The 26,347-nt window shown below is 32.2% G+C and overlaps 1 protein-coding gene across 2 annotated transcripts in view; it reads left to right on the forward strand.

Annotated features, from left to right (window-relative positions):
- SLC16A7 (solute carrier family 16 member 7) overlaps positions 1 to 26,347 on the forward strand; it is a 91,072-nt gene that overhangs the window by 51,324 nt on the left and 13,401 nt on the right. For both annotated transcript variants that reach the window (XM_039865864.1, XM_039865863.1), the window contains 2 exons: positions 1,149 to 1,280; positions 3,654 to 3,897. In XM_039865864.1, the coding sequence (XP_039721798.1) occupies positions 3,684 to 3,897 (214 nt within the window). In that variant the 5' untranslated portion in view covers positions 1,149 to 1,280; positions 3,654 to 3,683. The remainder of the gene's footprint in view (positions 1 to 1,148; positions 1,281 to 3,653; positions 3,898 to 26,347) is intronic.

The following is a 26,347-nucleotide window of genomic DNA, read 5'->3' on the forward strand; positions in this document are numbered from 1 at the left end:
AGAACTCCAAAGAAGAAGTACTTAAATTTCAATGGATGAGACAGGCAACGTTATTTGCAAGAATAGAAATTTAGAAATTTACCATAGAAATAAAACTAAAGGTGTCTATTTGTAAGCAGTAAAAACAGCCTCCGAGTTGGTGTGTTAAAGTGGAATCAGTAACAATGGGCCCAACAAAAAGATACTAGTCATAGTACCAATTTGGTCACTTACCGGGCATTACACTTTGGAAAAATCTCTTCGCACTTCCGATTCTTTATGCCCTCATCTAGAAATGTGTTTAAAAAATACCACTTCCTCTTAGTTCATGGGATTATGATAAATAATTGAATCTTTAGAAAAAAATTGAAAGCTCAAGCTTTTTTTTAAATGTATTCTAAGTAAAATGCATCATATAGCATGTGGCATATATATGAATTGCTAATAAACCAAATTTGCTGATACCACAGCCCATCTTCTAGTTATAGTAATTAATACTGTTTTTGTAAAGAAGAATACACTCTATGCTACCTAGACTTCAGGAAGCAGTTTCCAAAATAGTCGCTTTCCCAAATGAGAGGAAAGCCTTCCCACTTGCTTTAAGGATTGTTGGTCTTCTACCGTTTTTTTTTTTTTTTTGGTTAGACCCCCAGATTCTGAAACGCTACCTTTCATTTTTAAAACTAAAGATCAATATATGTACTATATAACTATATCTACATAAAAGTGTATAAAAATAGTCTATGTTAATCGATGTAGAGTAAGGGATGTAAAATAAATTTTATGGCTATTGCTATCAAACAGAGGATTACTGGCCAATTTGTTGAAAAAAGCGCCGGATATAGGTTGCTCTTTCTGGATGAAAATAGACCAGTTAGGTTAAGGCACTGTGAACATTTTGTAGAAATGTTGGTGAGCACTTAAAATGTGAACTTGTCAAGATCTCTGTCATTATGGTCCCTATGCAGCCTTCCCAAACCACAATGATTATTAAGCATAGACTGGAGGATCAAAGTCCAATCTTCAGAAATGCCTCAGGTTTACCTTTGAGGAATTTGCTAGTTTTTAAACCACGGTCACAATTTACTGGGGCAAATTGTAGCTAGTGGCTACAGTGAGACTTGTGGAACTCAGTTATACATGTAACCCTTGTTTTTCTATTTCTTTAGATAATCGAGAGTCTGTTCTACCTCTCTTCCTTTGTATTGCCTTCAATTATCATACTTCAAGGAATAGTGACTGGGCTTAAGAATTCCACGTATAATCCAAAGAAGTCTTTTTAAGTAGGCACCTGTCAACAGGTAAAATTTTACTTTTAACTCTGCTTTCCTTGATTATGCCCACAAATAAAAGTTGTATAAAATATTATAGAATTGTGCACAGGAAAATAACATGAAGCCAATGAGCGTATATGCATTGGATCTTGACCATTAATCAGCTCAAGAGTTGTTAATAATGAACAAGTGACAATCGTGGAAGTAGAATTTTCTAAAGGTTAATTGGTTCTGGGTTCACTTTGCAATGATTTAGTTAAGAGATAATAAGACATCAGTTTATATGGAAGAAACAGAACAGATAGGTGATATGGAAATGAGAGGTATATGAACAGTGATTTGCAATCTGGAGTATGCAGTTATAATTAAAATCAGGTAAGTATGCTGGAAACAGAGAAGAGTAGATTACATGCTGAGATAAACTGATGAATTATGAAAAAAATAACAATACAAAAAAAAGAGAATTAGAAAAAATAGCTCAATGATATAATGCCTTTTTTTAAAAGGCCCCTTCATTTATCGATGAGCATAGAATTTTTCTGTAAAATGGAAATCTCATCATCAATGTAACTCATTAGTAAATTTCAGTATTACTATTTATAACATAATTAGAATATTGGTAAATCTTAATATTCATATTGATATATCTTTAAATATAAATTTAAGATTATTTAGAAATGTTATTTAAGATTTTTGAAATGACTGAAAAATCATCCAGTTGTATTTCTAAGTGTGTACTATAGCAGATGTGATAAAAGCTACAATAGTTTAAACTCATAAATTAATAATAAAAGATTTTGTTTTCCTTGATAAAGCAGGAAAATTGTAGAGAGTGGACTTTAAATCTCAAAATTGTTTTTACACTCTGATAATAAAGCAAAAAGTAGTTTACCATATAAATGTCTTTTGTTATTTCCTCTGTATTCTTCTAGATTTTTTTAAAATATATTTTCAAGCAATAAGAAACTTTATACTTTATAATAACAAAATTCAATAATATATAAATTCAGATTCTTTTTTTTTAATACCTACAGCAAATTCAGATTCATTAAACAACTTTTGAAGACTGATTGCTGTTTTCAGCTAGTTTAACCAACATATACCACCTGTCTCTTTTTTTCTTTCTTTCTTAAGTATTATACTTTTTAAAAGATATTATTTTCAGTGCTCACGTACCATAAACCTACCAGGCTGGGTTATCTGATGACCAAGGAGAAGCCTAATTTCAAATTAAATATATAGATAATTCTTGTTGTTTCTAAAAAAGCAAAATTATTACAAAGCCAACTGTAAATATATTGAAGACATACAAGTCTTTTCATGTCATCTACATGTATCAGTTAATAGATCAGGACAAACAAATGGTGATTAAGTACTGGAAGTCCTGGTCAGAGCATTTAGGCAAGAAAAAGAAATCAAAGGCATTCAAATTGGAGTAGAAGAAGTAAAATGGTCTATATTTGCAGATGACATGACCTTATATTATAGAAACCCTAAGGACTTCACCAAAAAACCGTTACAATTAATCAAGGAATTAAATAAAGTTGCAGGATACAAAAAAAAGTTGATGTTAGGGAATAAAGATGTTTTTAATTTAATATCAATTGTATTAAATTATGAAAAATCATTCTTCCACAGGTAGTGGGTACTCTGTACCATAAAGCTAGCAGTTAAGTGTTCCTAGGAATATCTAAAAAGAATGTACCTTTCTTTTAATAAACAATAACATACCATCCATTCAATTGAGAGAATTTCATTGTTATAAAAATACATGAAAGGTATTATTTATAAATTGATAGAGGTAGTACCACTTTTTGGAAGTGCATTAAAGTTAACTTAATTTGTTAGAACTATACAATTTCTAACCCTATAAGTTTAGAAAGTAGATGTGTGCTGAAATATTTTTATGTGTTCTTGATTAAAAGTGAAATTCTAAAATATGCCTATTATTTAATTCTTTATAATTCATCATATTTAATAAATGGTCCTTTTCAACCTCTGTATACAGAAGTCACAAATATTTTAGATTAAAAAAGTATTGTTTTAAGTGATGATAGCCCCATTTTTTGTATACTTAGAAATCAGATTGTGATAGCTTTAATTTTTTGCTAGTACTTCAGTACTGAGCTGAATTCTTAACTTCTTCTTGAGTAATTTTTGTTTCCATAAAAAAATTAAATGCTTTCAAGTTTTAGTCCATAACAGTCAAAGTTACATACTCCACTCCATTTTTGGGGGTAAATTTTATGATATTTTTTTGAGTATAGAGTATTAAAATAATATTCATGAAAAATTATATAGTTGTAGTTACAACCGAAAAATACTATTTTGGTGACTGTCAAGAGTGATATATGAAAATAAAAATATGTTTTAAACCATTGTTTCATTATTTTAATATAGGTTACTTGAATTTCAAAAAGAAGAGCAGAAATGCCAGTAGTCATAGATACCCCACAGTCTGCACCTCCTGATGGAGGATGGGGCTGGGTAGTGGACTTCGCATCTTTTATCTCCATTGGATTTTCATACGCATTCCCCAAAGCCATCACGGTGTTCTTCAAAGAAATTCAGCAAATATTCAACACTACCTACAGTGAAATTGCATGGATTTCATCGATTATGTTGGCTGTTATGTACGCAGGAGGTAAGGTTCTTTGGAATCCATAAAATTCTGTGTTAAGACAATTTCTCCATGCCACAATGTTTTACACTTACTTTCTTGGTATATTAAAGCCTTGTTTTTCATATTAGTGTCATTTAAAATCAACTAAAAGTATAATTAGAATCAAATTTTTAATAATTTTAGTAATTCAACTGCCTTGAACTATTTACATAATTCTGATCTTATTGGTATATTTATATGGATGAGGATTTCTTTGCACAAAGTAAGATTTACTAAATTATGCGACTTCCAAAAGAGGTACTTTTCCACTTAATTTGGAAGAAAGTATTTACTATGGTATTAGTATAATTTCTTACTATTGCTACAGTTGATAGAAATTCTTCTGAATGAGAAACTCAAGTTGTTGACAATCTATAAGCCCGGGAAGTATATGAAGTACTTCATCCTAAGATGTAAAACTAGAGTGTTATCATGTACATTCTGGATCTATTCAGGTTTGTGTGATAGAAATAATTTCTTACCTCTCTAGTAGTTATTAAATATGACATTTTAAAATTTAAATGATCACCTTACAATTATCTTGTTACATTTAATGTTCAAATGAGGATGTAATTCATGAATGAATCAATGTGCCATGTCACTTCTGAATGTTAAAAATATATATATTGGCATTAGTGCATTATTATGTCATCTATCTTTTTTAAATAAATGTGAACAGCAGACTAGACCATCTTCTAGATTTGTTAAAAGTCATTATTTAAAATATTTAGATTTGTTTTCATTTTTCAACTGCGTATTTGACTTTGAGAGATAGGTATAGACTCAGCATCTAAGCTCTTAAGGAAATCATACAAATCATGTGGTGTAATTTCTTACTTTACAGGTGAAGATAATATGGCTCATAGTGACAGAGCTATACCATTAGTAAAAATACCCGATATCTATTAGTATTTACTTTCAGCTAAGGCCTTTCTAAATGCTTGCTATGTGTTATATGACCCAATCCTCTTAATGAGCTATAAAATAAGTATTATCTTCTCTCTCTTCTATAGCTGAGGAACTAGTTAAAATCATTTTGCCAAGTCAAACAGCTTATCAGCGGTAGATAGAAATTGAGACACCAAATGCTTCATCACTATGGTCTTCTGATTTCTCGTATCTTCCTCTTTACCTCTAGAAAGTGACAGAGTCAGATCTAGGCCAGGCTTTCTACAGACCTAATTCAGGTGCTTCATCCACCAAGGTCACTTGTTTAGTGACATAATAATTATTCTCTATGATATTGTCTCTTTATGGTACTACCAAGGTAAAAATTGATATTCCAATAATCCTGTATGTGTTTTCCACTTTCTGTGTTTACACTTTCTGTCAGTAATTTTACATTAATTTCCTTTAAAAGTGGAAAAGCAATTCCAGGCCCACTGCCTACAAGATAGACATGTTGCTAAGTACCATGTCCACTGTTGAATGGAGACCTCATACACTTATCTGTTTTGTTGGAAATAATATCCATGTCTTCTCCTGATAATTAGTTTTTAATCTTTTAACCACAGGAAAAAAATGTTGGCACATTTAAAACTGTAATCTCAGTATGAAAACAATTCCTCTTAGGTGGATGCAGATAAATTTTTCAGGAACACACTATTTAGAACAAAAAAGTCTGATCGATTCATATGCTCTAAGACACAGATGTTTGTCCTGCTACTAAAGTGGCAGTGTTTTTTCAGATGTAGTCCACATTTTCTGCTTCTGAAACATGGATCACTTGTTAAAATGCATAGCCCTGGGTCTGATTCCAAACCCTTTTTTATCAGAATTTCTGTTGGTAGAGTCGAGTCCAGAAACTTGCATTTCAACAAGCATCTCTGAAAACCACTGCACTCTATGTACAACATAGGGATTCACTTTTGTAGAAGAAAAGCAACATTCAATTTAAAAATATTTAAATTTGTCTTTAATATTTGAAAGATTTCTATTTATAGGGGCCTTTTAAGTTGATGATTATAAAATAAATTCAAAGATCATCAGGTGAAAAGGTATGTACTTTACTATGAAATAGGACTCTCTATGCCATGTGACTGAAATAATCTGTTCAATGTAATGCTAATTATGTTAGTTTAGAGAACATCTAAGATCTGACACATTCATTAGGGCTTAGTATTCAAGCTATTAATCACCATGGTGGGGTCACTGGGTAAGACAGAGGGTGTTCAGAGGCCTGGCCTGTGATGTCAGGGCTGGAGTCTCTTGTAGTAATTAGTTGGCATCTGGGCCTTGGTAACAAGGTATTATTATTTTCCCGTCTGATGTCCGAATTAAAAATGAAACTAATAAAAGGTATGCAGGAAGGATAGAAAAAATGCAAATTATGTTTATCCCTTACTTCATTCTTAGAATAATGGCATTAAATTACACAACCCATCTGGCCATCCATATGGTCTCCTGGTGCTCTAACGGGTTTCAGCAAATAGGTCAAGCAGAGTGATCACCCCATTGATAAAGCACTAAGTAGAAGTAAAAAACATATTTAAACTTTCCGTTGTTTAGATGGATAGAGAGATTTATTTTGTAAACAGTGATTACATAGGATTACCTTTTAGTACAATGTTTATCTTTGTTATTCTAACAAAAAATAATGTGAACATGGTTAGCTAAATAATTACCGAACACAGATTTGGGACCACCAATCTCTGTGAGTGCCTCATGTTATTCTTCTGGTAATATCTGTTATGTCTTGGAAGAATCAACCATTATAGAGAGGAGAATTGTCTTTGTCTCCATAGTAACTTTTCTATTTTCTGTGAGCAGTGACTGCCAATTGTGCTAAAGTAATGATGATGGTTTTGTGATGGGACTACACTATGAAGGGACCAAGCATTAGACCACTGGGTTTATATTACTGGGGGTCAAGAAGCAAAATGTTTTAGGCATAGGAGGATGGTGGCTGTAATATACAAGGTGTATTTTTCTATTGTTTTTAAGTGTAAATAAGCACATTGTATTATTTTGCTTTGTGCTCTAAATATTTTGCAGAATAAAGGAAACTATTAAGTCATATAAGGCTGTATCTTAGAAGCAATAATAAAAATAAGCCCATTCCTATGTTTGAAATAGGTAGGGCTTTCATCTTAGCTTTACATAAACTAGAAAGTACCAGTAACTTGAAACTACTTGGACAGTCCTGAGCAAGCAGGTTGGGTACCCCCTTAGACCTATGCCATGGTAGATTATTTTTCCATCCATGAACATAGATATTGCTAAAGTTTTCCTAGGAAATACAGTACGATATGGGGGAAACCATTATGCTCACTATCTAGCCATGAGCTTCTATATATTTCCCAGCTTCTTTACACTTAGGTTGTGTGTGACCAAGTGACAAGTTCTGACCTATGAAATGTGAGTGCAAGGATGTATGTCATCACTGGACACCTGGATAAGGCAATTCTAGCTGGTGCTCATCTTCCTTTTCCCTCTTCCCTACTGCAGCAACCTTATTCCACAGGACATGGCTACAAAGGGAAGATCTTTGGCTCACCTTGCAGGAAGGCTTAGATTGTTGTTTAAGTATAATAATAATTATGTAAATTATAGGTGGGGACTAGAACAGACTACGGGATGTCATTTAGTATATACTATGTCATAAGAAGTTTGGCGATATGTTTGTTACTTCTTCTGATCTCTGTTAGAGAAGAGGAAGGCTTCAGTATCTCAAATATAAAAAGAGGTATAAGTGGAAATCATCACTGCCAGTTTTCATTGGAATAAAAGTAAGAGGCACAGATGTAGGGATCAAATCATGCCCATTCAGCTTTCTATGATTAGAGGTCCCTTTGTCCCTCTCAAGACAGGAGTGGAAGGAGGCAGAGATCAAGGACAGATCACAAATATGCTTAGACCTGTGAAAGTTTTCCAGGAGATACTTTCCCTATGAAGGGCTGATAATCTAGTCCAAATAATATTGGATTATAATTAAATGTTATTTTCAGCAGACAAAAATTTAAGAAATTTTATTGAATCCTTTTTTTTTTTCTATATGTGTGCTTTAGATAGTGAACATTTCACTTACTGACTTATATAAAGAACCTAGTTATTAATATATGGCCTGGCAAGAATATCTCTTCTGGTTTTTGTCTTAAAATTTCTCTAAAACATATTATTATATTATTACATATTTTATGCAGATGTATTTTTGTTGCAAATGACAAACCTGATTCAAAGCCTTTTAGGTCTAAACAGAAATGTTCCTGCATTTGAATCAGAGGAGCAGCACAAGTACCAGTGCCTTCCAGGTCAACCAGTACCAGTGATTTCTGTTTGCCTATCACATTGCTCTCTCTCCTCCCTGCTCTGCTTTTTCCAGTGGGGTAGCTTTATTTATTTTGATATCCTCTCCCTGATACAGGGAAGATGATTACCAGCATCTCAATCTCATGTTTCACTTCCAGATTTGACATGAGAGAGACTGGCCCTCATGTCAGGTGGTTCCAGTTTTCCCCCACTATGCACATCTCCATGTATGACTGAAAAAGCACTGCGAGTTTTGATTTGGAGGTTATGAATAAATTTCAGTGAATAAGCAAGTTAGATAATATGGAATTCAAGGTAATGAGGATCAATCATACCTGTAGACTTTTTCTCTGATAGAATTAGTTTCTTGTGCTGTGTAAAAAGATTTGGGGTTACCCAATATTTTTATTATAGTTGTTTCATTTGTTGTTTCTGGGACTGGGACAAGTCTGCACAACCACAAAACTAATTTACATTAGCATTTATGTAGATAGACTTTGATTATCACCCTGGATTTTACTGATTCTTACTAAAATAATACAACTTTCTCTCGCTATTTAAGTAATAATGGATACATTTAGTCACTAGTCACTTGGACAGCATTAAGTGTAAAGCTTTGATAGATTTTTGAAGACTGATGCTAAAGTGATGCTCCATAGCCTTCGTTGTTCTGATTAAAATGTGCTCTGAATATTCTGGGAATGTCTAATGACTATAGTATTATGTTGGTTTCTGTTCTTTGGCCTCATTGCTTATGTAACCTATAATTAGATTAGAAATTCATGCGAGAGACCGAATGGAAGCAAGCTTTATACTATCTCAGCACCCCAGCAGTGAATGTGCATTCTTGGAAGGCTGAAGAATAAATCCAGTAAATAGAACTCTGAAAATACTTTAGACTCATCAATTCTCTTCAAGTGATGAGTAAAAAAAATCTGTAAATAAAACTGTGAGTGAAATCTAGATAATGAACAAAGGGAAACAAAAGGAAAAATATTATATATGTGTCAGTTTCTTTTGGAGTTTCTTTTAATTTTTCCAAACTTCCACTAGATAACACAATGTTCACGTTCATGACTTGCATTGATACAGAAGCATAAGAACCATCTATAGACCAAAATCATGAAAGCATCTTTTTAGTTTTTTTTTTTTTTAATTAGGAGGGAAAAGAAAATCATAGAGTAAGTTAAAAATATTTGAAATTTTTTTTTTCTACTAGTATAAGATATTGTAATACTAGTGGAAAGAGTAAATGGTATGTGCTATGGAAATGAGAGTTGTGAAATCCATGTGATGGTTACTTATTTGGCTTGAGGAAAGAACTAGGCTACAGAAACTATTTTTTGAAACAGAGATCTGTCTCAATGTTTCAGACATCTATCATCTTCCAAAGAGTGGATATGGATCTAGAGATTGAGGAACTTTTCAAAGCCTCTGTATAGTCTTTGTCTCTTCTTATCCGGGACAAACTTTGTTTTTTTTTTTCCTTTATCAGAAGTATTCAAAGGGTCGAATTTTAATATCCACATTTAGAGTGATTGTGAACACTTAGAGGTTGTCATTAACCTTCCAAATCCTTCTTGGTACAAGGAGTATTTCATGATTGGTGTAAAATACACTTAAAATATCTATGTAGAGTTAATTTTGCCTTTTCAGACAAAGAATAACAAGTTTAATGAGATTACTCAGATAAAATGAGAAAGCTTTTCTCATGAACACTGCTCCTATCAAGAAACGATATTAAGTACTTTTATGTTGTAGCAAAAATGTTACTTAGAGGTGTTCCTTAAATTAAACATGATCTGTTTTAGAAGCTGGATAAAACTTTTCAGGGGCAGTATAACCTCTGCTCCTTAAAGATGGCTTCCATATTATTTCAAACACAATTGAACTGGAAGCCTGAGGCGATTCTTGAGTACTTACGAAATTGCTTTCCCTGATAAAATAGCATGGTCCATGCATACTATTAACATTCCAAAATATGCTTCTGGGAGAAAAAAGGAAATTGTTTTTATTCAGTTTGTTTTTAAATTCATATCTGTGACCTCTTATTTTGTCTCTTTGACTAATTTTATTCTCCTAGGTAAAAATGAATGAAATAGCCATTAATGTTAAATAATTATTGTATATAGGTTTTAAAAAAAATTTATCTACTTATGAAGAAACAAATTTGAACATAGAAATGCTTTTTGTTTTATATATTTTTGGCATTCATTCTTCTTTGGGGAATCAGTAGTAGTGGCAAAAAAGCTTCTCGGAAAGAACCCAAATTTCTGTTTGGTTTCAGACAATACTTTTTTATTGCTTTAGCTGTCATATTTTTTTACCTTAGAATGAATTTAATAAGACCCAAATTAAATTAACTAACCATTTGAATATTAGTTTTATCTTCAGTGATACCTATATAATATTTATGAGCATCCAACTGTAATTTTTTTTTTGTTGTGTATTTTTTAAGAGGTGTTCCTTTTTTTCCACTGGCAGTTTGTTTCACTTTTTCCTTTGTAGTGCATGATCATTGGTTTTTAAGTGAAAATTCCACTTTCAATGGTGAAAAACTGATTTTGTGGACTAAATTCCTAAACAAAAGAAGCCCCCGCTTTTTTTCTTTTTTTTTTTTTTTTTTTTCTTTTCAGAGGTAGAGTGGTTTGGGCATGGACTTGGACTTTGCTATGTTGAGATTCCCACACTACCACTTACAAGCTGTGTAGTTCTGGCAAGTTACTCAATATATCTCTGCTTCAATTCCTTATAAATAAAATGTTCATGCATTTTTTCATGAGTATCTAGTTCTGAACTCTGTTGATTCTTTTCAACTCCCCTAATTAAACACAAGAAAGAACAGTGTGGTTATCTGGGCTAACATATGTGTCATCTAAATTTGTGTATTTTGACGTAGTGTTCTAGCATTGAGCTTATTTAAGGTGTTTTGAAAATTCAAAATTATCCAAATACCTGGACAGCATCTCCAGCATGGAAACTATGAAAAATGGATTAAGAAGGTAAGAAAGTATCATATGCCAATGTTGCCTTAGATTTCGACCTAAAATAATTATAGAAATTAAAAGATTCATCTTTCTATTACTTAGGCAAAATTTTGTCTGTATTTCTTTTCGACATTGTCTAGGTTTGATGGTTTAACTTTTATTCCATGCTTTATGTTCTATCTTCTAGGTTTCTTTCTCCACATTTCTTATCTTTTTAATACAATAGGCTGAGAAAAATCTATCTTATGTGAGAATAAATAACTCACAAAATTCATTGTAACTGCTGAGAAACCATTGCATTTTATCTCCTTTTGCTATGAACGGCTATGCATTTTTAAGAGATTTTAACACAATAGGTGCACAAAATGGAGTACCATACTCAATAACATAATACAGCCAGAGAAAATTCAAAATGGAGAAACTAAAATGATCAAAAACACATATTTGTGAGTTTGTGTTGTTTTTGAAATAGAGAATACTTCTATCAAGACAGATAAATTAGATTTTGTCTTTACAAGCTAAAAATACCAAGTCTAAGAAAAGATAATAAAATGATATAAAGTCCTGAAGGGTATGGATTATGTGAATAAACGTGTTAACTAAATTCCACAATATTGGAATTGCAGTGAGAAAGGAGAAGGAAAAATAGGGCCCAAGAGAAACCTGAAATGGTAAATTTTATAATATAAGAGAATGATAACCCAATAGAATTTATGATCTCAATAAAAAGTGAATTAGACCAAATTTTTAACAGAACCAAATGAAGCTTTGATAAATTTATGAATGATAACTAGACATAAACACAGGTATTTAATCTGTATTCTTAGCAGTCCAGCTATATTGGAGATCGTTGAATTACAAATTTACTAAAAATGAAATAGCATATTAATTTTCAAGGAAATATTATAAATTGGACTAATACTCTTGACTTTAATTAAAGTTCATATTTCTGTTCACTTTCATGTTTTAGTGATATAAGAATTTCTTACCACTATTCCCCATTTTTTTCTTTCCTAATCTTCAGGTTGAGGTAATGTGCAACAGCCATATTGTCCATCAAATCCATTATGGCATTGCTGTCAAAAGAACACAGAATTAGAAGGACAATAGATTTGTCCTAGTTTGGAATTTTCTTATGTTATTGTTACTTATGTATTTGTAGTTGACTAAAATTTCTTATTAGGTCACTTTTTTTTTTCCTTGTAGCACACATTCATGAACTTGGTCTGTTTGCTTGAAATAGAATATAGTCTTATGAAGGCATAATTAGTTCTCATGTTAATAGAAATATACCTTTCTATTATTAAAAAGGAACAGTCATGATAGTACAAACTTCTTCTGTCACTAAAATATGCCCTGGCAGTAGTAGGTGCTTAATATTTTTTGAAGGAATGAGCAAATGGATCATTATCAAAATTATTGTAATAATTCTAACATAAGCTGTGAAAGACTGAGTTCTATGCCTAGCTATGCTACTGTATAATAGTGTGATTTTTCAGAAGTCAATTCCTTTCTTAGAACCCACATTACTTCATATTTTTTATTTCATTTCATAAACATGTATTGAGCTCCTGCCATGTACCAGGAATTATGCTAAACATTGATATACAAAGATGAAAAAGACGTGATCCCTGACCTGTAGTTTCATCCAATGAGGAAGAAAGGGAAGTAAAAATGATTGAATCTGTGATATTATGAGGTCACAATATAAATATGCAGAAAATTCTCTTACAAGTTCTGAAACCCTTCAGCTATTTTCTATTACAAAATTCTAAAACAATCGTTATTTGTTTTTAACTGTTTTCTGTTTGCACAGCTTTTTAAAATTTTTCTATTGCCTTTCTTTTCATGTATCTAAGTAGTATTCTGCTTATAGTTAGAGAATATTGTATAAATCCTTCTCTTTTCATTTCTAAACAGGCATGCAGGTTATAAAAGCCGACAGTGAAAATTTTAATTGTGGAGATAAAAATATATTTATACATAATATCATTACATGTAATATATAATGTGTATATATATAAATCTTTATATATGACAAATATTATAGATAGCTCATCAGCTCCTAAGCAGTCATGTACATGTTCCAAGAAAACTTTGGAATAGGAAGGCCTGAAAGACCATGGAAGTACAGAGTAGCTTTTTGTAGATCATCAATAGAATACAGCTTTTGTGTCCATCTCTTATTCTAGTACTGAGGATTAGATGACAGTGGAATAAATGATACTGTTAATGTGGTAAAGCAGGATGCTGTTTCACCTTTCATACCAGCCAAAGAGCATATCAGATATCTCCCCTGAAAGCTTAGCTTGTTGTCATAGTTTAATATCAATTTTCAAATGCATATATGTATGCAGAAAGAAAAAAGTTATTAAATAAGAATAATAACATTAATATATACAATATGTTTTTAAAAAAGCACATCTCAATTTTATCCTGAGGTTAGTCTTCAGATTTTTATATCAATTATAGAAATAAAAATTATCATTGACCTTGCTAATCTGATGTATTACTGCCCAATTAAATATATCATATGTTCTATATGATAGAATTTGTGGTAGACTTGCTGGAATCAGTTGTGTCCTTATATCTGAGATGTTTGCCAAGCTGTAAAATAGAATAGGGCTAGAATTTAAGACACCAATGTGACTCTGTAATTTAATTATATAGAGCATTATTAACTAGTTAATGATGTCATGAGAATGTTTTTATTAAAAGTATATTTCAAGAGATGGTGGAGATATTTTTGCATTGTAGGAATAATTTCTTTGAAATTCAGATGTATATGGAATGTGTGCATTTAAGAATATAGCAATAACAAAGTCCCATATAGGTTCTTTTTGCTTGTGAAATGAAGGTGAAAATAGAAAATTTTTAGTTTATGAAATATAGGTAAATTAGATAAATTTTGCAAAGTGTACTATACCATGCTTCCTACTATGTATTGAATTACTCAAAAAATGATAGCTATTGATATTCCAGTGCCCAAGAATTATAGTATACCAATATTATTGAATAAATGCTTTCCCTTAAGAACACATTCATCTTTAATCACAGAGATAAAGGGAATATTTTTGCTAATATTCATAAATGAAGGGATAGAATGTAGCTGATGAGTACTTAGTGTATCACGTTATTGGTATAGTTTATCATTAAACAGCTAGAATCCATTTCCAAATCCATATAATTTAATATTATTTAAAGAAACATTTCACACTTTGAATCATAATTTTGTGAATTCATTCACATTTACAAAGTGAAGGAAAGTCTCTTCCACTTGACTGCTGCTTTACTTTACAGATAAAAAATGATTTAAGAAAGTTATGAGTTTTCCAAAAGCCACATAGAGAGTAACAGTGGTAGGACTGAAGGCATCTGCTCCTGACTTCTGGGCTTTTGTGGTGCCATCTCTCAGGATTATTTCTCCTTGTTGGGTCAATTCTCATTTTTCCTATTGAAAATAGTACATAACATTGTTCCATTAGAAATAACTGCCCTTAGTCAAATTATTTTCACCACAAAAAATTTTATAGATTTAAAATAATTTCTGTACTATTTAATTACACTCCGAGATAAGTGAGATGTATTTTGAAAATTGTACTGAAGAAATGTAAGGTCTAAAGTGATTATTATTACTATCCTATTTGGTGAATAATCTTTTAGTTTTCAACATGTTTAAGCCTTCCAAAAAATACTAGCAGTTATTCCATCACCCTCCTTAGTATTGTTTGACCAAGCTACTTATTTTTTTTCCTCTTAATCATATCTCATAAATAAGTCCCTTAGCCTTTTAGACATTTCGCTTATTTCTCCCTGAACTGACTCCCACATGTTCCTATTTTTATCATTTATTTTTTGAGTGTTGACAGTTTACTTGGCACTGTTCAAAACAGAACAGTTTGCCACATTGTATTTAGTGTGGTCTCAGCAGACCACAGAAAGAATGTAGATTAAACCATTTCAATCAAGTTTGGGATATGAGGAAGGGATCAAAACTATCAGTTTGTGGGTAGAGTTCAAAAGTATTTTTTCACCTCAATTTTATTTTTCCTTTGACCGTGTTTAAAGTTATCTAAGTTGTAGTGAGGAATGAGTCCATGTGGCTAATTTCGGTTGCCTTAGACTTTGGAGTTCCAGATTGCTTCTCTAAACTCCAATGGTGTCCATGTAGAAAATAAAAGCAACTTGGAACTCTTTGCGGAAAGGCCTTTGAAATATAAAGAATGGCTATTTTCAGTTAGCCAAAGTGTATGTTCTTTTACCAATATTTTAAACTATTTTGCATCATGAATATTTAAAGTTTTTAGGTATAGATTGACAGACAATCTTATCACTATTCTCACTGCATTTGGATATTGAAATATATCATCTAAAATCTTTTTGGCCAATTTCTGATCCACGAGATTTCATGACTCTGTTAATAGTGAGCAAGTTAAGAAATAACATTCAAAGTTAAAAGGCTACAGATAACTGGGCACCAGGAAATCTGACTTCTAGTCTTGGATCCCCCACCTCTAGGCTGTCTGGGTTGTTAACCGTGAATGTTCAGGTTCTGCTTCTTCTTCCTGTCCTAAGATCTAGCACCCACAATTCAACTCCTCCAAAAGCGCACCACTCAATAATCATTACTTACATCTCTGAAAAAAATTTAAAAACTTTGTGATACAATATTTTGAAATAAGATTGTCCAGAGATTTACACTTAATGGCCAATGCATAAATGGATCAGAATAGAGATATGCGAAGTTACTTTAAATAATAAGGAAGGAACTCTAGGCTGTTATAGTAATCGTACTAAATCCATTTAATTATTCAAATAAAAATTATATTCAAAAGGAGTGGTCATGAGACAAAATTATCTATATCTATCCTAACACTTTGTCCCGTGACAAAGGAACTTTAGCCAACTGATACTGAGTTTTACAATTCTGTTAGTGAGATCATTGGAAATATGAAGTGGATATAAATGTTGTATTGAGAAGGAATAAGAGTGCATATTCAGGTAGAGTGGGGTTTTCAGTCATGAAAAATTGATCTGGTCCCTGGTGATGACTTCTCTGGTGTCACCACAAGCTGACTGTGAAGAGGTAGATTCTGGCAGAGGGAGGATAGGTGTTTTGAGGACAGAAGGAGTGGTATGGGGAATCTCAGACAGTGGGAGAGCTAGATTACTTGAAAAGAGTTGAAAACATAATACAAAAATGAATGCAAAATTGTATTTTATAACTCAGGAATACATTTTAAATGCTGTCTGTGTGCTTTGTGATTTAGATGGCAAACTGCGGCGGTATAAATAGTATACTACTATGAGGTTCCTGAAAAGTCCTATTAATTTGAGCCGTATTTAATTTCTACCTCAAAAATATAGTTTTTATTTTTGAAGAAATGTTTTTTGCTACTAGGAAATATAAGTATTATTCTCATCACAAGCAATATATGAATATCCTTCCTGAAGTCAGTGTACTTCACTGGATCATTTTAATGTGCTTTGGCTTAAGATATCAATATCGCTCTTCAGATGAAAGGTGATTCCAGTAATGCCTGATGTCTAAGCATCATTTATAATACAAATGGTGGGGAGCCTCTGGCTTAATGGCCACTAATTTATTTTGAGTTTATGATGCATTGCAGCCATTAGAAAGAATGAAGCCACTTTACAACAGTTCACAGGGAATAAGAGTTCTGTTTCTGATGGGTTTTATTTCTTGATGTCAGATAGGAAAATATACTCATTTCAAAAGAAAAAAGGTTGCAATAAGATGAGATTAAGTTAGAAGTCTGCTAATTCTATGTAACATCATGCTGTGTGACACATTATACACTGTGCTTGATCACAGGTAAACACAAGGGTGTTTTTAAATGAGAGACTGTGGCCCTGTTGGTTTTGCATTATATTCAAACATGAATTTAAACATGCAATTGTTCACTGGAGGTTGAAGTATTTCTTGCTTGATGTTTTCTGTGTTCTTCAAGTGAGTAGTTTGAGGTCATATGCTGAATAATGGCAGAGTAGGAGAAAGAGAGGCTTAAATTTTAGGAGATTTGGAAAAAAATTAAAATAGCAATTGCATATAATTTGAGTGGAATAGGGTAGCTGAGCAGCTTGGAGATAGATACTCCTCAGTTAGATAGGTAATCATGAATTTCAGTTAATGACAATTTCTTACTAAACTTTAAGGAAGTTAATCTTAGTCAATATCAAATGACTACTGCAGTTCTAATGACTAACTGGTGACATTATCAGAAATCTGAGAAGGGCAGCTTGCTGTTGGCAACAAGACAAAGAATGCATTCGAACTCATTTGCAAAGTGAGGTATGTCAACAATAGGAAGACTTTTTGCTATGAAAACTTCCCCAAATTCATCAAATTAGAGGATTAAATTATTTCAAACAATAGCACCACTTTGGCTATTAGATATGATGTCTGTTTAGCCATACTTGTTTAGCCATACTTTTCAAAGGTAGAAAGGTAGTACCAGTCAAAATGAATATCATACCCTAACAAAGATGCAATGGCTCAAACAAATCTCTGGAAGAATTACTCTGTGCTATATCCTCACTCAGATTCTCCATCCTCATCATTTTATTTTCTCCTGCAGGTTTTAATTATTTTAATTAAATTTTTTTTTTAAATAAAATTTTATTTTATTGTGGTGAGAACACAACATGAGAGCTACCCTCTTAACTTTTTATGTCATACAGTATTGTTAACCATACGTACAGTGCTGGATAGCAGATTTCTAGAACTTATTTATCTTGTTTAACTGAAACTTTACGTATATTGCTTAGTAATATCCCATTCTCTCTTCCCCAAGCCAGTGTCAACCATCTATGTTGGCAAGGAAGGCATTCCAAGCAGAAAGGATTAGAATGGATATGCTAGGAGAATAGGAAGTTTAATTTTCTTTTGTTTTTTTTTTCTGTATCGTTAATGTCTAGAATTATGTTAAAACATGGTATACTCTCAATATTTATAAGATATATTAAAAGAACAGCATTCACAAAGATAGTAGACCATGAAAAACGTAAAAAAAATTTGTGAAAAATTGTGAAATTGAAAACTGGTAGCAGAATGAATGGGCTATATCTCCTTTTAAAGTATTTAATCAATTTTGAAGCTGATAGGCAGTCAGTTAAGAGTTTTAAGAGAAAAACCATGATCTATAATATGCTCTTTGAAAGACCACTCTGGTCATCTATTTGTGTCCAGTAAAAGGTCGTGTGAACTTCATGTAAGGAAACAGAGCAAAGATGAAAAGAAGGAAATGATATATTTAAGAAATAGAATTGGTAATACCTTGTAATTAATTTGATGTCAGCTATGAAACACAAGGAGTAATCTAGGATGATGTCTAACTTTCTGGCTTGATTGAATGGATAGTGATATTGAATGAAATCAGGAAAACAAGAGCAGAGCAAATTTTATTTCAGAGGCTCAAATGAAACAATATTTGTGACTCAACTGATTTGAAGTGTCAGTGATATACAGAGTCGAAAGTGCTAAAAAGGGCTCATTTGTCCTGTTTGATAGTCATTAAAAAATTCTAGTCTGAAATTTTGGATTTGGAACCCTCAAAGTAGTTAAAGTCTAAAGAAAGCTCAGAAGAATGAGAAGATGTTTTTGATATTTAATGTTGAGCCGAGCCAAAGCAGATTAAGTTAGCATATTATTACTATTGTCATAGTCATCAAGAGCATCTTAAGAGTATATCAGTTTAGTTCTAGCCATGTTGGCATTCTTGATCAGCTCTACCCCCATGCACCTGAGTGAGTCTAGCAAAAATTATTTTGGTTTTCCTTTAAAGAATATTGACAAAGTAGACAGCATAATAATTAGGGGTTTTATGGAAGAAGATGTTCTTACAATCTGTTATTAGGATAACACTCTAATGAGTGTTATTTATGGAACAGAAATAGATTGCCTCTGTTTGCAGTGGTCACAGAGAAACTAAAATTATGTTTTTGTTAGCACCTGGATTTTTCCAATTCTGTAAATCATATTAATTGATTATGGTTGCTAAGAAGTACACAAATAAGATTACTAGTCCAAGAACAAAACAATCCAGACAGGTTTTGTGAAACTAAGTCTAAACTCAAACATTTGTTTATATTGCAGCCAAAATATACTGGCATTTCTAGGAGTAGTTATAGATTTTGTAGTCCCTGAAATATCATAAAATTTGAAAGAAACTTTTTTGAGAAAAAAATATAAAAGCGTCTTTTCAGATTTTGCTAAACATATGACCTTGTGAATACATCTCTAGGCACTCCCAGGACCTTGAAAGGGTCCTGCAAGTGCAGGGCTCTGAAGCTTAAGCTGCTTAACTTCATAATAAACCTACATTAAGATACAGTAAAAGGATATGAAGCAGGAAGTGGATTGGTTAATGTCTTCATTATCATTAGTTAAATATTTGGTAACATCGTACATGGATTTTTCTGTTAAATATTAAAGCAACTATTTTACTTCCAATAATTACTGTCTACTATGCTAGTTTTTTCTTCAGGCCAGTTCTCTTTATGTTCACAAGATGGTTGATGTGGTTCAAGACAATATAGCATACATGACAATAGTTAATGATTTCTTTGTATCTCTTTAAGAAAAGTAGAGCTTTCCCAGAAATCACTGGGAAGATTTCCACTCATGTCTCATTGGCCAAAATTGTAATGTAAGCCTAGCCCTAAATCATGCAATGGAGAGTGAATGAGATTTCCATGATTGGCTCTCTCAGTAAAATAGAATTGATTCCTACCTCATTATAGAGTTTAATTCTCTGAGCATGTGGCTGCCCAGTGAAAAGTAGACTCCTTCAAGGAATCCAAAAGAAGAAGCAGAAGAAAATGGATGCACAGTTGTTCACCAAGAGAATTAACCAAGGGAGGACTTGTTTAAATATTTGTTATTATTACTTTCCTGAAGTAAGCAGTGAATACTAATTGTTATTACTCCATAGTACTTTATAATATACTAGAACTTATGTAAAAGGTGCACAAAGAATATTAGTACATTCTCTTGGTATTATGTTCCTTGCATTTAAAACAACACACAGCCATATACAGATACATCTATAGCTACCCTATATATACATTATATACTGTAGTAGATCATGGTAAGAATGTTGGGATAAATGGACCTCATAACTTTAGTTAGAAATTTTGTTTGCTTAAAACATCTTTACTCATAAACCAAGGTACTTTTAAAGATGAGTTAAGATGAATGGTGATCATATACACATATCTAAAATGACCTTTAATATGGCATATATGTTGTATTATTTGTTTATTTGTGGTTTAGATAAGAGAAAGGAACTTAGTAGATTAAATATCCTCATAAAACTTTGTCTTCTCTATTAAATACTGATATCATGCCAATTAAGTGATGGTAGCATCATATGACAATTCTAAATCAGCTTAGAAAACAATTTAATCTAAATTTAAAATAATTACTATCTCCTATGTGAAATAAATTATGTCTCTTATGAATAAAATTACACTCCTCCCTTCTAAGAGTTGAAGCTCTAGTGATTAATGCAAATATGCAAATAAGTATACCACAAGGTAGAATATTATTGCTATCTTAAGAAAAATAGGAACAATGTAGTATAGCAATTAAAAGCTTGGAGGATTACATTAGACAGATGGGTTCATGGAATGCATTATGGCAGTGTTATTTAAACCTAATTTTGAAGAATATGATGGAAGGAAAGAATATAAAATTTCATAGAACTTCATGCAATCTTCTATGTACAACAAAAATTATGAGGGAAAACTATCCATGAACAGAAACATTTTAGCATCATCTGGAAATGGTCATATTGTTTATTAGTTACCTAAGACAGATGCATTCTGAATTATATATCCATATTTCAAAAATCCTGTTGGGATTGAACTATTCCAACATTTAATTGTGTAGAACAAATGGGGGAAAATGTCAGAATCACTTTTTAATGTTCTATAGTTAGATCACACTGAGATAATTATTTGAAACTAAGTAAACTTTCAAGCTTTAGAGGAAAAGAAAGTATTTAGTTCATGTTAACTACTTTTTAGTGTGAGATGGTATTAACAGATTTTATGAAATTTTTAGTAGAATTGAAATTTTTCTATTATCATATTAGTTGGGATATTTTAAACTGTAAGTAGATAAGAATCCAGTGTCCATCAGTAAACTAATAAGGAAATTTTAAGGCAGCTCCTGACTTAGCTGATTTAATCAAGCTCTTTGATCTAATCAAGAGCTTAAGTATCTGTCTGATCTTCAAGCCCTCTTCATGGTCCAAAGATGATTATGGAACCTCCGGGCATCATTGTCATGAAAATATGGAGAGGCTCTATATTGCTTTACAAGACTGAAGAAATACTTTCTAAGAAGTCTCTGGAAAACTTCACCTTATGTAAATTGTCTCCAAATGCTTATGTTCAAACCAATATTTGGTAATGGCAATTTTCCTATCATGATTGGCTTATAGTTCTTATGATTCACTCCCCAGATATTAGGCATGCGCTCTCATGGCAGAGGTTAGGTATAAAGCAAAATCAGGATTCAGTTAGGAAGAAGACAGAAGGCATGGCTCTTGGGTAGGGAACTAACAGTTTTTGCAAATATAGTAATTTTTTAAAATCTACTTAAACGTTATTCCAAAGAGCAGAGAATGTCAAGTATAAATTTTGTACAATGTAATATTAAATGTAAATTTTTATTTTAAAAAATGAACATCATGCATGTAAAAGAGATTTAATCCTTCCTCCTGGGAGAAATAACTCTTCAAAGGAGTATACATAGCTACCATAGGCAGTTAGAGTGCTTGAGCAATACTTAATACTTTGCACCTCAGGTTCCTTATATATAAAATGGGAATGAAGAAATAGTACCAACTTTTAGAGGGGTTGTAAGGATTAAGTGTGATTTTATAATGTGAAGAGCTTAGAAATCTGCCAAGTCCTTAAGAAATGTTATTTTTATTATTATGTAGCCATTGTGCCAGCCTTAAAGAAGTGAAAATGTCTCTCCCAAATGAGAATAATATAACCAACACAAAAGAAGTTGGCATTTCTGTCCTTAACTGTAGAGAAGGATCATTTTCAAATCCTTTGATCTGTATTAAAAAATTTTGACAAGATGCCAGTTTAATATAGAAAGCATGGAAAATGAGCTTTAGTTTTATAGGTGTATTTTCAAAATAGTATTTAATACCTCATTAAAGTTTGATAGCTTCATCTATTGGAATGGTAAGCGATCTGAGTCAATCTATCTGTGGAAACCTGGGTATGAGACAAATAAACTGTTTACATATAAAGGAGAGAACATCTCAAGCAGAGATGCAAAGATAAGTTTGTAGACCATGTCACCTCCTGGTACGCACTGTCCCTGTTATGCACCAAGTATACCTAGCATGTTAATCGATCCCTTTCTTAATTTCTACAACTACTCAAGCCACTGACTCAAAACCTTTATATACTTAATATATTAGTTGAATGCTGAATGAGTACAGCATGAGTGTCTTCAGCTGACATAAAGGTTCATCTTTTGTGGCACTGGAGCAGCTCTAGTAAGTTAAACTAGAACACTTACTGAGCAACATGCTGACGATTTACCTGGGTAACATTTATGTTGTCATCTTGCCTAGAAGCAAATGCAATAGCTGCTTCCTAACTGTCAGGGACTCTTCCCTCATGTTTTTGCTCAATTTAAATAAAGAGAGGTCATAGGGAGAGAGAAACCAGGCAGATTTCCAATTGCTACTTCAGTGCAGAGATAGACCTCAGGCAAACAAGCAGTTAATGAAGACAGTCCCACTCTCTGGCCCACTTTAAATAGCAACAGTTTTCAAATTCAAAAAATCTCTTTGTAAAATATTTCAAATTTAGAAAGTCTCTCTTAGTAAAAAAAAAAACAAAAACAAAACAAGTAAACACAGATAAATTTCTGAAATTGCAAACAGCTTAGTCCTAGTCCTGCACTACTGCTTTTTATCATTTGATTTGATAGGATACTACATATACAAATTGGAAATAAAGCAAATAAAAATAAATTATAGCAGTTTATCATTTCTTCTGTTAGTGTTTATGCTATGCATAAAAAATTTTGTGTAGCTCAAATTGATAGTCAATTGCAATTTATGGTTTTAGATTGATCAAATATATTTTATGAAATGTTTATTATATAACATACTCTCCAAATTTTCTCATGGCATGTAATATGTACTCATGCAATATATAAAAGAAATTAAAACAAGCACTATGAGTTTATGTCTACAGAACAGAACAATATACAAAACAATAGACCGTGTGTGTGTGTGTGTGTGTGTGTAGGTCATACATTTAAAAAATATTAACAAAAAACCATCTGTTTATAACTATTCTTTGCAAAACTCAAAATTAGCAGTAGGAGAGATATAGTATTCAGAGACCCCATCATCATACCCAGGTTTGATGCTTTGCTAGGAAGATTCACAAGACTCAATGTCTTTTTCATGGCTATGATTTATTACAATGAAAAGATGCAAAACAATATCAGGGGAGGAAAAAGCACATGGGGCAAAGTACAAAGGAAACCAGTCACAAACTTCCAAGGGTCTTCTCCTAGTGGAATCACAAAGGATGGGCTTAATTCTTTTAGCAATTAGTTGTGTCAGAATGTGTGGAGTGTTTTCTAACCAGGAAGCTCATTAGAGACTCACTGCTTAAGGTTTCTGTTGTGTTGCTGGTCACCTAGACATTCTCTGTCTGGCATGTACCAAAATTCCAGACTCCCAGAAAGAAAGCAGATATTTAGCATAAACACATTGAAAAACATTTTAGGCATGATGAGCCCACTCTTATCAGTTAGGGAATGGTGAGAACACTTCTGAAATCCAAGTTCCCAGATACCAGCCAAGAGCCAACCTTGAAAGCAGGCCTTTTTATAGATGGCAATCTTAGCCCTTGCTGTGCTGACACTTTTCTGCATAACAGTTAAAAATACAAGTTTTGTAATCAGATGACCCTGGGCTCATATCCACATTCTACCACTTATACTGATGTGATCTTGAATAAGTTATCTAAACACTTAGCACACCTCTGTTTTATCAACTGTTAATAGCTTTAATTAAGCAATTATATCATCGGATTGCCATGAAAATCACATGCAGTGATGCCTGTATAATTCTTAGCACACTGCCTGCAGAAAGTAATACCTCAATAAATGTTGAATAATAATAGTATATGTGACAGCTACTTTCATAGATCTTAGAATAGAATGTATGAATAAGATTCAAATGAATAAAAAGGAGAGTAAATGTTTTGTTTCTGTGTGTTACCAGCTACAAGTCTAACAGTTTTGAGTGGGCAAACTCTTAATTTGTAAGAATTCATAGAAGCTTCCTTGGCAGAATACATAATCTTTTGCTAAGTGTTGTGGAGCCACACACAAAAGACAGAAGTAGCTTTTAGAAGACAAAGAAGTAACTGAAATATGGGTGACAGTATTGGGATCCTTGCACTGCTCTGTGATAATGCTCTCCTTTACAACTCCATAGCTAGCATGAACATGGTCGTTATACTTGACACTAAAAATTCTTAGATTGGAAAATAGGATCAAAATAAATTAGCGGGTAGATAGTCTGATTTAGATACATTCTGATACTTTCGGGAATTTTTCGGAAATGCAACATTATTCTTGCACATCATTTTCTTATAACTGCTCGACAAGCAAACAGAACAAAGAATTTTGATGAACAGTAACTGCTCAGCTTAGATGTGGGCTCAGATATAACTCTCAGCAGGTAGAGAATTTTCTTTTTTGACATAACTAATGATTAAACATCATGATTACTTTGAAAACACATGCTGAGTAAAAAGTTCTGAAAAGATTGAATAAATAAATAAATAAATGAATGAATGAGCTCAGAATGATTAGGCCTATGACTCATCAAAAAGGGATACCTGTGAAGCTAGCTCATGTTTAATAAAAATCTCGTTTGATGAGGATTTATTTTTTTTGAAATTTTATGTCTTGTTAATACAGTAAATCAAACTGCTTATAGGATGGGGAGGGGCAATGGATGGTGTTGTGTTTTACACCTAATGTTAGATGCCTCTTCAAGATAATATTAAGCATTTAGAGATTCTTTATAAAATAAGTACATTTCATTTTATATCATAATTGTAATTTTGATCAACTATTACAAAGTAGAAATATTTTATATTTTATAATATAAGTATGTAATATTAAAGGGTAAGAAGCGTTGATTATTTCTGAATAATCACTTATAAAAGTATGTCTTTTTTAAACTAGAGAAAAGATTGTAGATGAATTGTGTAACTATATCCCTTATATCATTTAAAGTATATAACTTAAAATATTTTTTAAAATTAGAACTTTGACTGCATCTTGACTCATCCCAATGTAGATATTATCAAAGCCTCCTCAAAAAACAAACAAAAAACCAAATGCTAACACTTCTAGACATTTTTAGTAGCTACCCTAATTAATCACAATAATGGAAGAAAGCCTCAATATGATTATCCTAATCTATAGATATAATTACTTTCCATACACTACAGTTTTAGTTGTGATGCATAGCCTATCTTCCATTTTCAGTTTACACATTTTGGAAAGACACATTTATAAAATATAGTAATCAGTTAACTCATTTGTTAGTTATCCAGGCACCACATAGAAAATAGTATACGTGATATCTATGATACTGAGAGAAGAGACTGTTGTAATTAATCTAAATAATCAGTAAATATTTAGAACTTTAATTATCAAAAGAGCTTTTCTAGATGTAAACAGATTGTTTTAATCATTTTAATCATTTATGAATATTTCATATGAACATATGAATCGGAAAAGATACATTAAAAATATTAAAGCATTTCAAAAACTTCTTCCCACTCAGTATCTGGCTCTTCTAAATTAGTGGAGTCTAAAGTCTCAGTGTTCACATTTCACACAGAAATTGTTCTCTTCACTGATGAGGATGTGTATTTTAATTGAGAGATCCACCGTTTTCTCTGGTAATTCCATCTAAACTACTGCATCCATTCTGTAAATTTGAGGTTGGTACTTTCTTGACCTTAACAGAATGTGTCAACAGACTATTTTCAGACAATGAGGATTTCATGTTGTTTTTTCAAATGAGCCTCAAATGGTTTGATTGAAATGGGAGATATTGCCATTGTCCGGCCAAACCACAGAAATAACAACCAAATTC

This window comes from Pteropus medius, unplaced genomic scaffold, assembly GCF_902729225.1.
Source record: "Pteropus medius unplaced genomic scaffold, Ma_sr-lr_union100, whole genome shotgun sequence".
In the NCBI taxonomy this organism is placed as follows: domain Eukaryota; kingdom Metazoa; phylum Chordata; class Mammalia; order Chiroptera; family Pteropodidae; genus Pteropus; species Pteropus medius.